The sequence below is a fragment of the Corvus moneduloides genome, chromosome 1 (assembly GCF_009650955.1).
Source record: "Corvus moneduloides isolate bCorMon1 chromosome 1, bCorMon1.pri, whole genome shotgun sequence".
Lineage (NCBI taxonomy): Eukaryota > Metazoa > Chordata > Aves > Passeriformes > Corvidae > Corvus > Corvus moneduloides.
In genome coordinates this window covers 29,134,034-29,146,639 of record NC_045476.1, presented here as the reverse complement: position 1 = coordinate 29,146,639, position 12,606 = coordinate 29,134,034, and the positions used below count along the sequence as shown (strand labels likewise).

Genomic DNA, 12,606 nt, shown 5'->3' with positions numbered 1-12,606 from the left:
TGAGCTTTTGACGACAGATAAACACATGACATCACCCATAGTGGCAATTGGGTAATGATTGTGCAGGATCAGTTTGTTTCATGCTGCTGGAGGTACTTAACATCTCATTTGGGAGGCAGTGGTGAACAGCGTGTCACATTTTGAGGCACACAGATTTCACCGGTGTGCTGGTGGGGAGAGCTGTGGTCTGTGTGAACTGTGCCAGTCAAAGCTGGGAGGCAGTCTGGCTGCAGAAGCAGTGGAGAGGGCAGGCTGGTGTCTGACGCCTCAGGGCAGAGCCCATGGGGGTATCGGGGGTGCATTCCCCCTTTTGTCAGCCTGTCTCCAAGGCTCTCCAGAAACAGCAGGGAACAGGAGTTCTGACAGCTGCAAAATCCCCTATCCTGTAAAAGCCATGGAGAAGATAGAGCAGGAGAGCTTAATGCAGCCATGAGTCCCTGGGTCTCCAGTCACGGGGACAAGGAAAGCACCCTTCCTTTTCAAGAGCTGGGTATGAAATGAGTCCCTCTGACATTTCTCCAGGTCCAGCCATTGGTGTGGTGCAGTTAAACATCTCCAATATGGCCTTTCCCAGTCGCATTTCTCTTCAAACATTGTTGTCTGATTTACTCCAGTTTTACTTACATTTCTCAGCATGTCACTTCAGTTTGGCTTTCTGCTCTTAGGATTGTGTGTATATCTCTGAGGGTATACTTTTTTACTGCATTGTATTCTCTGCTTAGGCTTTTTGTCCTGGGATGATTTTTTTTCTTGTTTTAATACTAAATAAATAAATCAGGAATGCTTATGAAAGCCTTGATGGTCCTTTTGATCTGATGCTTCACATATGGACACATAATTATTTATTAAAGACTTTTTTTACACCCCTTTCCATTAAAGCTATAAAAAGAGAATATTAAAATTAGTAAATACATATTCATGCAAACACTGTGGGCCAAATTCTCCTCTCAGACAGACCTGACTGACAAGAGCATGGAAGGAGATTGTGACCCCTAAATTGTAGCACTGTTAACACATGCTTTTTAGTATCTGTTCTGTGTTTATGAATGTTGTTTTTAAAGAGTCATTGGAGATACTCAGATCTGGGAACCTCGCTTGTTTTTTCAGATCCACCTCACCTCTTTCCAGCATTCCACCCTCCTGTACCAGTTGATGCGAGACATCATGAGGGACGCTACCATTATGAACCATCTCCCATTCCTCCTCTGCATGTGTGAGTATTCAATGTTCCCCTTGCTTCCTGAAAGAATGGACAAATACACGACTCTTTGCAATGCTTGAAACCATGCACCTGGAGCACGTTTCCAGTCTTGCCGGAGTACGAGATTTACTTTTGGAAAGCATTGTGGCTATCTGTTCATAAAGCAAAACCCATGCTGGTGCTTGAGTATTCCTGTTATAATAGGTAGCTGGCAAGGGTTACCTGTGTGTTTTACTGACATTTATTCTGTATTATGTCATTCTATAAAGACTAAATTAAAAAGTGCTGAGCCCTGTGAAATACAGCCAGATAAACATGTATTTAATCTGTATTAAGCTTGGTATTCTTCATAGCTGAAATTTCCTTTCATGCCAAAGATTTGTTTACAAAACAACCAAAAAGGTTGTTTTTTTCCCTGGTGACTGCTATGAAGCATAATGAAATTTTTGGTAAATTTTCTTAGTCCCTGTTGTGTGCACATAAAGGCAATCGGTTGATTGATGGGAATGTCACCCAAACAAAATGGCAAATGTGATAGAGCACATGGTTTACACAAAGATAAAAGAAATGAATACCAGTGATAACATGCATTAGAAAAGGGTGGTAGTGGTGAAATCCTGTAGAAATAAATTTTATCTTACTCCGTATGGGGAGATGGCTATCAGCACTGCAGAATAAACCAGTAGATGTGTCCAGAAAACTGCTAAATACCATTTAAAATGGAGCCGAAAAGCAGGGCTTGGTACTTCAGTAAAAGGCTTGATGTACACATTTAATCATATCTACTAATCACCTCTCACACTGAGAAAATACAAGAAGAAAAGCGCAAGTAATACTTTGAAGAATAATGCTAGTTGTTTAGGTGGCAGATTGCTTTTCTATGGCTATTAGTTACAGCTGTGTAATTACATATATGCAGAAGAAAAATGAAGTTGTTTTAAAACAAGTCCTCCTCTGTGAGCAGAATTAATTGATATTAACAATCCTAACTACATGCCCAAGTACACACATGATATTTTACTAACAGTTTTTTTTGGGTCAGTCTTCTATTACTGAATTGTAATTTCAGAGCAGATTTGCCTGGAGGTAGGTAATAAATCTGTGTTGCAGTCTTCTTGGGCATTAGAGGAAAAGTGGGTATTTATAGAAAGAGAGAGTACAGAAATTTGTGATTTATTCCTCAGGGTTCCTCAGATGCATCATCATTTACACCACAATCTACCATATAATAAAATACACTCAAATACATGCTTAAATTTTCTGCTAAATACTGTTGTAAGCTGAAGGTGGCAGGCTCAGACAGTCATTACAGGGTCATTCTAGATTTTGCAGTGCAGTCAATATTCTACATGGATGGCTGTTTTTGGGAGCTGGGGGAGATGATCATGCTCATTCTGAAGCTAGTGGCGAATTTGCCTTTCTCTTTGTATTGGGCAGATGGGGTAGGGAGTTTTAACCTGCATCAGCAGAGGACCATCATCCAAGACACCAGTACTGCTTGCCAGCTTCGAAGAGGCTTCTGGAAATCTATGCCATGTGGGACCCTGCCTGACTGCATATGCTGAGCTGAGCCCTCTCTGAAGCCTCAGTCCCATGAACCCAGTCCGTAGCATGGCACCCCATGCCCGCAGCAGAGCTTTTGGGTGGGTAGACCACTGTCACCTGCTTTGGGTCACAGTGGGAAATCAGGAGTAGCAGTTTACACTGCTCTCAGTGCCAGGATTTCTGTAAGAGCCCAAAAGATGTTGGAAGTGCCTGTTTCATGCCTTGTTTGGCATTCAGGGGTAGTCCCCTCTGACCCCAAAATCATGCTCCTTCTATGGAAAGGTGCCCTGCTGTGTGCTCTGCAACCCTGCTCCCTGATTAAGTGGTGATTCAGCAGGGCCCAGCAGAGTCAAGGAGGTCTTAGCCAGATGTGATATGACTCCAGGAAGCTGTTTTAGAAATACACTCTGATATCAGCCCAAGCTTTAAACTCAAAATAGCCTTGATATTGGCCATTTTTTTCCCATTAACTTCTGTTGATTCTTTTGCTCATTTGGTTTATGTGACCATTGAAATGATGAGCTGTAAAGGACCCTTGGAGCTGTTGTGGTTGGTGTAATTAAATATAAATAGGCAATTAAGCAACTTAAAAAAAATCAGTCGGACTTCAGCATCTTTGTAAATGTTAAGGTTTGTCATATTTTTGCTGTTTTCAGGAAAATACTTTAATGTACATACATGAGAGGCAGGCATCCAGTGGTTTTCTTACAAGTTTTACAGAGCCTGGTGTGAGTATCACGTAGGTTCACCTGAGATCATTTGGAGCCATTACTTGAACTGGTGTCCTAGCATCCATTAAAAAGAAAATAATAAGAAGAAAGAACTGGATTGAGATGGTGTTTGAGAATTCTGAGAGAAAATGGCAAGAACACCAGTCAGGATGCAAATGTTTACCTACAGCTTCACAATGACTTCATTGTATGAGTGGTTTTCTCCTCAGTGTTGTAGTACTCTCAAATGTATGTATGTAATATAAATTAAAAATAAAATTCTAAAAAAGGCATGATTTTAGTTATCCAAGGTCATAGAAATATGTTCCAGAACCTGTCTAGCCTTAGTGGAATTAATTTAGGTATAATACAAGTGCAGAAAAAATGTGAAGAGGGCCTTGCCTGCATGGTACTTGTCTACAGTGTCTGCACATAATTTTGAACACTGACCAAGTGAAAAAGAAAAAAGAAAGCAGGAATTCTAAAGATGTTACAGGGCTCTTACATATTTGCAGCTCTAAAAAGGTATATGTATTTATGTGTGTGATTCTTATAGTTTAATTGCTGATGGTCAGAACTGTTGCATCCCAAATTTCAGCCTGGAGCCAAATTTTATAATTTGAGTTATAAACCTTTAAAATAAGGGTTTATGTTTATGATGGAATTGCTGACAGATGCTTATGTATAGTAGGACTAGCAGGCATTGCTGTAATTACGCTATCGTATCCTATCATTAAAGATTTCAATTGAAAGAGGTTTATAAATTGCTCTTCCTCTTAGACAAACCACCCTACATTAAGGCATCAACGATATGGTGCAGAATTAAATTAAAATCTCATAAAATGAAATATGTTCTGTATTCGCTGTTTGACACTTAATTTGCCTCTGAATGAGTAGAGGAAATCACAAATTAACCTGCCTTTGTTTTTCCAGCCATGGCTTATTAGGTGTTAGAACAACTGCAATTACAGCCCAATAATAACCCCCAACCCTTATGAATATGTACTGAAATGTGTCACTTTGTGTTACCAAAACCTGTTAGGACCGTGTAGTTATATTGGAATTTCTACAGTACATATTTGGTTTATACTTCAGGAATATGTATGAAACTTAAGCTGTTCTACAGCAGCAATGGATGAATGGAAGAATTGAGGCTGGAGCTTGTGCTTTCCTTTTATTATTTTTTTCTCAAATTCAGTTAAAATTCAGTAGACTGTAATTCAGTTTTGCAGGTTAAATTATGTGATTATCATCATACGATTAAAACAAACCGAAAGAAGCATGGCTTTAGTAATCCCATTCCTTGCTTTGTTTTTCTTTGTTGTTTTTGTACATCTCTTTCCTAATTTCCAAAATTGATTTCTAAAGTATGACATAAAGGAGGAGCTGAAGCTCGTCTATGTTTTAGTCCTTGACTTCTGCTAGGTCATCCATTAGAGTGTGATGCCTTCTCTGGTTGGTGTGCAGTGATTCAAAATCATGCCTCTAATGAGGGTGTTTATTTTAAATTAATACCATGAGTATGCTATTTTTCCTTCAAGATCCAAATCACAAACTTATTGTTGGCTAACTTTTCCAGTTGCTTGATGTCTTTGTTTGGAAGGAGAGTTGTTAGCAGTGAACAGAAGAAGAATAAGGGTGTCTTGTCTGTTTTTATGACAGTGCAAGTGTAAACAACTTGATAGTCCCACAACTTTAAAAATCTGACTTAGCCAGGATGAGAGCTTTTATTCATTAATTAAAAAAAACCCCAAACTCCTAAGGCAGAGGCAAAATTCTACTGATGGATTTAAATTCAGCAATTTAGGAAGCTACTGTTCTTGGTTATTCATTCTTTCCCATACTTTAACCAAGTTGCATTAAGAGGTTTTTCCCAATCTGCTTCATTTTGAAGTTGAGTTGGACAGCCTTTGAAGGTGACCTATCCTGATATTTTCAGGTGCTGTTACTGTGGCTGTAGAGGGAATGCATTCCTGCAGAGATGAGGCAGGAGACAACAGTCAGGTGGCAGTATCAGGAATGGCTCTGGGGCCGTGGCTTGTGTACATCTTGGAGTGGTAAATGCACGTGCTGCAGGAGGCTAGTGGAAAGTTAAAGTTTCAGGGCTGAATGTATTACAAGATGCATCATGCATGCTCCAAAACATTCATCCATTTAGTCTCAATCTCTTTCTGTTGCCATCCCATTTTGCCTTAGCTCTGGACTACACATAAGGAAGAGTGAGCAGGGAAATGTAAGGGAAGGTGCACTGATGCTGCCCATATGCTTACAGTCAGGGGAGACTGCCTTTGCCAGGAGGAAGTCGCAAAGTACAGCTGGTGTATTTTAGCTTCCTAGGATCAATGATATTCTAAGCTCTTTTTCTTTCCTAACTGCTGATTGAGACTAGCAAGTTTGGCAGTCTTACTCCCTGAAATGATGCACGTGCAGATAACTGTGCATGTGCACAACATCAATGCCTTGAACAGGTATTTTGGATTTTGTCAATGCTCTGGTACTAAACCAAAGCATGTGTTTTGATTGCAGTCAGCTCCAACTTGATAAAGAGGGAGTCCAATTCTCAGATAGGTTATTTCATATCTAGTTTATACACGTCAGTTACACAAGGGTGAAAAGGAAAGGAAAGTCAGGCCCAGACACTTAGCTTTCATCATCCTCTGATTTTGGACCATGCAGCAAAATGGGGGATGCCCAAATGTGAGAAGATTAAAGCATATCCTCGATTATGAGAGAAACTGCTAGCCACACATTTGATGTTTATATTTTCCCAGCCTTGTCACTGACATTATGATTTTTCTTTTCATTTTCATTTCTAAGCTCTATTTTTTTTAAAAAAATCTTAAAGTTTAAACCTCTTAAATCTTTTACCTGCTGCATTACCTCAGTGTACCTCTAAGCTGTAGACTTGGCAAGGAGTCTGTCAGCTTGTCAGAGCATTCATTGATCCTTTCACAGTGGGAAGGAGAGCCCCACCCAGCATGAAAAACATCACTCATTGAATTGTCTTTAATTACTTTAAGACTTGGAATGGGTTTTATGGTTTAGCCAGGAGCCATCAAAGAAGAAAGAGTGGGAAGCTCTAGAGGACATGAAAAGATGACTGTAGTTACAGCTTTCCAAAATCATTCGTGAAAGTATTTTCTGTAAACAGGGAGAAATCTTGTATTAAATGGGAAACACCCCAAGAAACCTGTCCCTGGAAGTGCAGCATGGAAAATAAGCAGCTGCTAATGGCCTGGAGGATTTTTATAGCAAGTCTCTGAGAAGGAATCAGCATGGTCTGGTGACTCGTTAAGGTTATTCAGAGTTTGTTGTGTGCCACAGATATGCAGGCTCTGCAACCAGCGTGTATCCCTCTTTTCTTAGTGGTATTCATGGAAGTAAAATACCAGGGCCAGATGCCCGCACATAAACTTCAGCAATTAGTTTTTATTCAGTGCCAGGCCTTTTACAAAGCTGGGGAATAGGAAGCCTCTGTCTAGGTCAAAACTGTGATATCTCACTCAATCTATAGTTTTGCATCATTGAAAATAGTGAATCAGTGTTTTGTTCAGCTGTTCATTCTTGTTTAGTGGTATTTACCTTAAGACTTGCAGATCATAAATTCTCCTTTGTAAGCTTTGTAACGCTTGCAGAGTAGCTTCACAAACAGGGTTTTTAAAAACTATCTGAAACTGCAAAACATTAGGAAAGCAAATGGTGGCATATATGGAATTGCAGAAAAAAAGGGTGTTTTCTTAAATTTTTGATTCTGAGAAACATTTTAAAGGAAAAAAAGTAGGTTAAAATGTGGATAAAAATAGATAAATATTTTTGATGTAGCTGTTTTATGTAAGTTCAGTTACATTCATTTGTTTAGGTGGTCTGGAGTTACTGCACAGTCAATTAAACTTCTATATTTCTCACTGCTTTGCTCTCTCTCTACTAGGAAAAAGCAGTATTGAGAAAAAGCTATCATTTAATTTCTGTTGGAGAATAAATTCTAGATCAAATAAGGATTCACTGCTAAAATTCATCCCTGTTTTTAGCGAGCACATTTACATGGAAGTCAACAGAATTGCCTCTAAGCGCGCCAGATTACATTTGGTTCACATCATTCTTCTGTTTCTCTGGTGGATAACACTTTGTGACATAATCATTTTCTCTGGAGTAGCTAATTGTAATGCCAAGGAACTACAGATTTATAAAGGAGAAACAATAGCAGCAGATAAATATTGTGTTAATAGAGGCTCTTTGTTCTTTTCATACAGTCTGATTTCAGGCTGTCTGGGGAAGTTGCAGCAATTGAAATAAAAGGAAAATTTTGGTGAGATTTTTAATGTAGAAGGAAAAGCCTGTAAAATGTAATAGTTTGTTTTGTTGAAAATCCTTGGTAGAAAGTTCCTCCAAATTTTTGGTTGTTTTTCTTTTTTTTTAATGTTGAGCAAAGCGCTCGAATGGCAGCAGCCCACAGCCCTAATGATCAAGACATGCTTCCAGTGGCAGCTGGCTGACCACCTCTCTTCAGCACTCCGGAGTAGCAGTAACTCAGAGGGCATCCTGCTGGTGTGACTCAGTGGGAAGAAAAGTTGGGAAAAACCCTCAGGAACACTCCTCCTTATGGTCTAAAGGGGATCGGTTGCCTCATCCCCACCTGAGACATAGAGTGGCACAGGTTTGTCTGGTGGAGCCCAGTCCAGCGAAAGGGGTTCTTTAAGAGGTTTTTATGGATTATGCTGTTGCAGAGAAGCAGTTCCAAGGTTTATCAGCAGTAAGGTGTCTATCAGCACTCATCATTACTGTCACTTAGCTCATTTACCCCATCTGGGCAGTTAACAGTCTTTAGATGAATTCTTGGCTGCCAGTGAGAAGTGGTTCCCTAAGGCAGGTTTTCAAACCAGCGTGAATTAAGAGATGATGGAAGCAGAAAGAATGGCCAGCAAAGTTATGCCTCAGGTCACTGTTCTGCGTAACATTTTTTTGTAGACTGAGGAATAGCTAGACATGATTTCAAGCTGTTTGGGTGCGCGCTGTGTGCAGATATGTATACAAGTGTGCATATTTGTGTATGTGTGCATCCATCCTCTTTACATAATAGGGTGAATATCTTTGCTTGCACTTGTCATGGACTGAGTAATTTTATATCTCTGCAGTTAAAACTAATCCAAGGAGCTACTTGGAGTCTGAGAAAGATGGAAAATTAGAGGAAAAATGTTAACAAAATGCTTAGACAAAAATGTTCATGGGCAAAACCTTTGAGAACATGTGGATCATTACCTTAATTTAACAGTTAAACAAAAATATATAGAATAGCTGCAGTGCTTGCGTTCTGCTGCTTGAAATTTCTATTATCTCATTCTGTTATCAGCTGCAAAGAATGCAAGCTCTAAATATAGCACACATTCAAAGGCTCTGAGCCTGTGGTTTCTTGGACAAAATTCCTGTGTTCTTTGTGCTGTAGTCAGCAGTATTAGTCGAGTGAGCAGATATTGACTGTGGTATTCATGTGCAGTGAACCAGAAGCAAGCCAACTCTATAGAGGCTGCTGTCAAACTTGTTGCAGTAGCCTGTGAGGTACTGGACTGTGACAGACTCCTTTTTTTTCAGTACAATTCTTCCACTCATGTTAAATCTTGCTTCAAAGAGAACTGAAATGTTACAGTCTTAGTGGGGATTTTTCTCTTTTTTATTCCTTCTTTTTTTAAAGTGTACCTGTGAGATTCCTGTGTTGTGAATTGGAAGTTCCCTAAAGTTAGAGTAGGTATAAACTCCAAGAAATGTGAGTGATGAATAGGATGTGTTGTAGGAACACAGAGTATCTTCATCACACTCTCACACAATCTTTCCCTGACTTAGAGTCCATCCTCCCCCAACAAAGACATTAAGTCCTTGAATCTTGGAGTATGGATTGAATGTAGTTGAGGCTTTTTCTTTCCCAAAGGATGAAAAGACAGAAGTTAAATTAACACCTTGTTTCCCTTTTTGCCCCCACCTACTCATCCCACTACATATTTTTTATATATATATATATATATGTATGTGTGTGTAAGCCTATATTTGTTTACATATGTGTAGCAAAACATAGGTTGTTGAAGCTGTGCTTCTGAGATGTAGGACACTAACTAGCCATCCCTTGTATATTCTGTGTTATGTGATGCTCGGAAAAAAACCCCAATGATCCCTTAATTTTACTGAAAGGATTGTGTTCAATGGGTGTTTTATCACTGCGCCTTGGGCCAGGTTGAGCTATCATTGATGACTGATGTTATTAATTAATAGAGGAAACAATTTAAAGAAAAATGTTATTCTGTTTGATTTTTGCTTTTAGGATGCATGACCAAGAAATGGCTTGGGACCTTATTTTAGAGTAAGGTTTACATTGAAGCTGGGCCCTATGAAGTTGCCATTAAAGAGCAGGAGCTTAATCCCTTCTAGCACCGAATGTGTAGGTCTGAATTTACAATAGATTATGACCGCATTTATAGTCAGTTTTATAGGGGTATTGGCAATTTTCTGGAGACTCTGTGGAGGTTAGACACAGAGGCAAAACATCCTGCAGCCCATGAGTCAGGAGTACAAAGCTTCTGAAGGAATGAACTAACCTATCATCTTCTTGAAAGCATTATTTATGAGGTGTTGTGACCACTGGTGTTAAGGATCAACAGAAAATTAGGGAGTATTTCACATAAGGGAGAGTTTCTAAACATATCAGATTTAAGTGGCTATCTCTTTAAAGATGCACATCTTTCAGTCCTGTATCTCCTGTTGAAATTCAGCCTAGATTTATCATGCCTTTTCCACTGGCCCGTGGAAGAAAAGATTGATAGTCTAGTCCAGTTTATAGAGGCCACCAACGCAAATAGCCCCATTTAAAAACATTGTAGACAGATTCAGCAGAGAGAGCAGGAGCTGAATGACCAAGGTGTTCTTTGCGTTACTCTGGAAGATCACTATCAGCGTATATCATCAAGACAGTACCAAGAAAGCTAGTGTAGCCTGCCTCTGTCTTCGTTTGTTCCTTGAACATGTTTGTTCCTTGGACATCAGGCTTCGACTCTGACACCTATTCTGGGAACTGTGTTTCTACTCCTGTGGTTTAGACTGAATTGCAGAGATGCTGAGGGAGCAGATGCGTAGCTTGTGCAGGTATGTTCCAAGCTGGCCAGTTTGTTCCCCTTAGGCTTTTCATCTACACCCCCAGCTACCTACTCTGTTCAGAGAACTAATAATGCTTCCAGCATATAGATAATGCATTTACCTCAAAGACTTCAAAACTGAATTTACTACTTTTCAAAAAATGTATGCAGCCAGAATATTAATTTCCTTTATGTCTAGTTCTTGTTTTTCATGTATTCTCTCTACAGTCACATTAGAAATGATATTTCCACCCATTTCTGGTTCTTGTGGTTGTTCAAAGTTACAGCTTTGCCCAGGAAATGTTTTTTTCAGCTCCAGTTTTTCACACAAATAGAGCGAGAATAGCAATGCAAGGACTTTATCTCTTGTTTCTTTTGGTGGCTATGATGTTCCAGCCATTCTATATTTACCAGTTGTTAGGACCAACTTGTAGTCTGGACTACACAGCAGCAAAATGGCTTTCAGTGCTTGTGGGATCAAAAAGCTGGCCTGACTGAGACAAGACTTCTCAGCCCATCATGAGAACTGAATGTTTCCCTGATCTTCTCTGGTTGCACCTCAGCCAGCTCCCATACCTGGAGCTTTGACACTGGCAGAGAAAATACAAGAAAGGGCTGTTAGCAGAATATCTCTCTTCCTCCCTTGTACCTTAGCAGTGTTCACCTTGGATATAAGTGGTGCTTCGTATACCTGTGAATCCTGCTGCCCTCATGGATGTTGGTGCTGATCTGTGACTTGCACACCTGCTGTTTGTGGTGGTGCTCAGAGGATGGGAGAAGCTTGGAAGTTGTGTTTTCATAAGGTCACCCCTTGACTCCAGTCCTGGGTACAGCATACATCTGTACTGTACAGCTGATATTTATCACTCAGGTGCATTCTCAAAATGGCTTTTCTTTCCCAAACTATGTGTTTGTCTAGGGGAAGGGGAGGAGGATGCATTTCAGAAAATAATCTGTGTGTTTTATACAGAAATGTGTAAATGTAGAATTTTATACAGGAGTTTCTGTAGATTTGTGTAATTTTTTTTTCTGCTGCAGGTAGTTTTAGATGAGAAATTCTTGCTGATATTCTGTTCAGTAACAGTCACTAATCCCTGTGAATATCAATTTTGGGCTGTCTGTTGATGATAATACAGAGATTTGAAGCAACTCCAGCCATACCTCAACAGAAATGATTAATACTGAACCTTCACATCACTGTTTCCGTCAGGACTGTAGCCCTGTAAAGTTAGAATTTTAGTCAAATGTTCCTTCCACAACCAAATATGGGTAGCAAGTGCAGTAGGAGAAATTTTCAGTCACTGCATTTCTCTTTTGTTATTACCAACTTGGTTTTGTTTTAAACAGTGACTATTTTATCATATAAAAGAATTAAAGAAGAGATTTCTTTCTTCCCCAGATCCCAGTTTTGTAATATTGTGGACATGACTTAGAGCAGACACTGGAAACGAAACGGTTTGTTTTGGTTTGGTTTTGAATTTGGGAAAAGAGTGTTTCTCAGCATCACAGAACAGATGTTGAGGACAGTATTCACTTGAAGTAATGTGAGAAGCTTTTCAGGTGCTTTTCCAGGAGAAGGAACACCTGCCTTAATGTGAGGAAGGAGTTAAGGGAAAAAAAGCTAAAATTTGCTGAAACAATAGTGAGCATAGCATTCTTGAGTTTGAGGTAGGGGGAGTTTAGAAAAATCATAAGTGAATGAATGAGGAGAAAGGTTCCAAAGTACTAAAAGTGGTAAAAGCTTCATTTTCTAAAAATAAAAAAAACCCCATTACATTATGAGACTAATAACACATTAATGAAAAATACTGTTTTTCAAGAGAACAAAGTATTTGTGAAATTCATACATCAGTCAATTTCAAAGTTTAATTTTACTGTCATGGGTCATACCCATCACAAGAAAAACTTCCCATGAATAGCACATGAGTTTTTTTGAGATTTAGGACAAGCCTCAAGCTCTTCTTTCTGGTCAGATAATCCCCCTGGTGGATGCAGTAATCTGGTCCTCATGCTGTGTGAGTGGATCCTAATTAGC

The 12,606-nt window shown here is 39.4% G+C and overlaps 1 protein-coding gene across 5 annotated transcripts in view; it reads left to right on the top strand.

The window, feature by feature from the left end:
- The window catches only part of GLI3 (GLI family zinc finger 3), a 207,295-nt gene that overhangs the window by 110,931 nt on the left and 83,758 nt on the right, over window positions 1-12,606 (top strand). For all 5 annotated transcript variants that reach the window (XM_032103672.1, XM_032103702.1, XM_032103692.1 and 2 more), the window contains one exon: window positions 1,108-1,213. In XM_032103672.1, coding sequence (XP_031959563.1) covers window positions 1,108-1,213 — 106 coding nt within the window. The remainder of the gene's footprint in view (window positions 1-1,107; window positions 1,214-12,606) is intronic.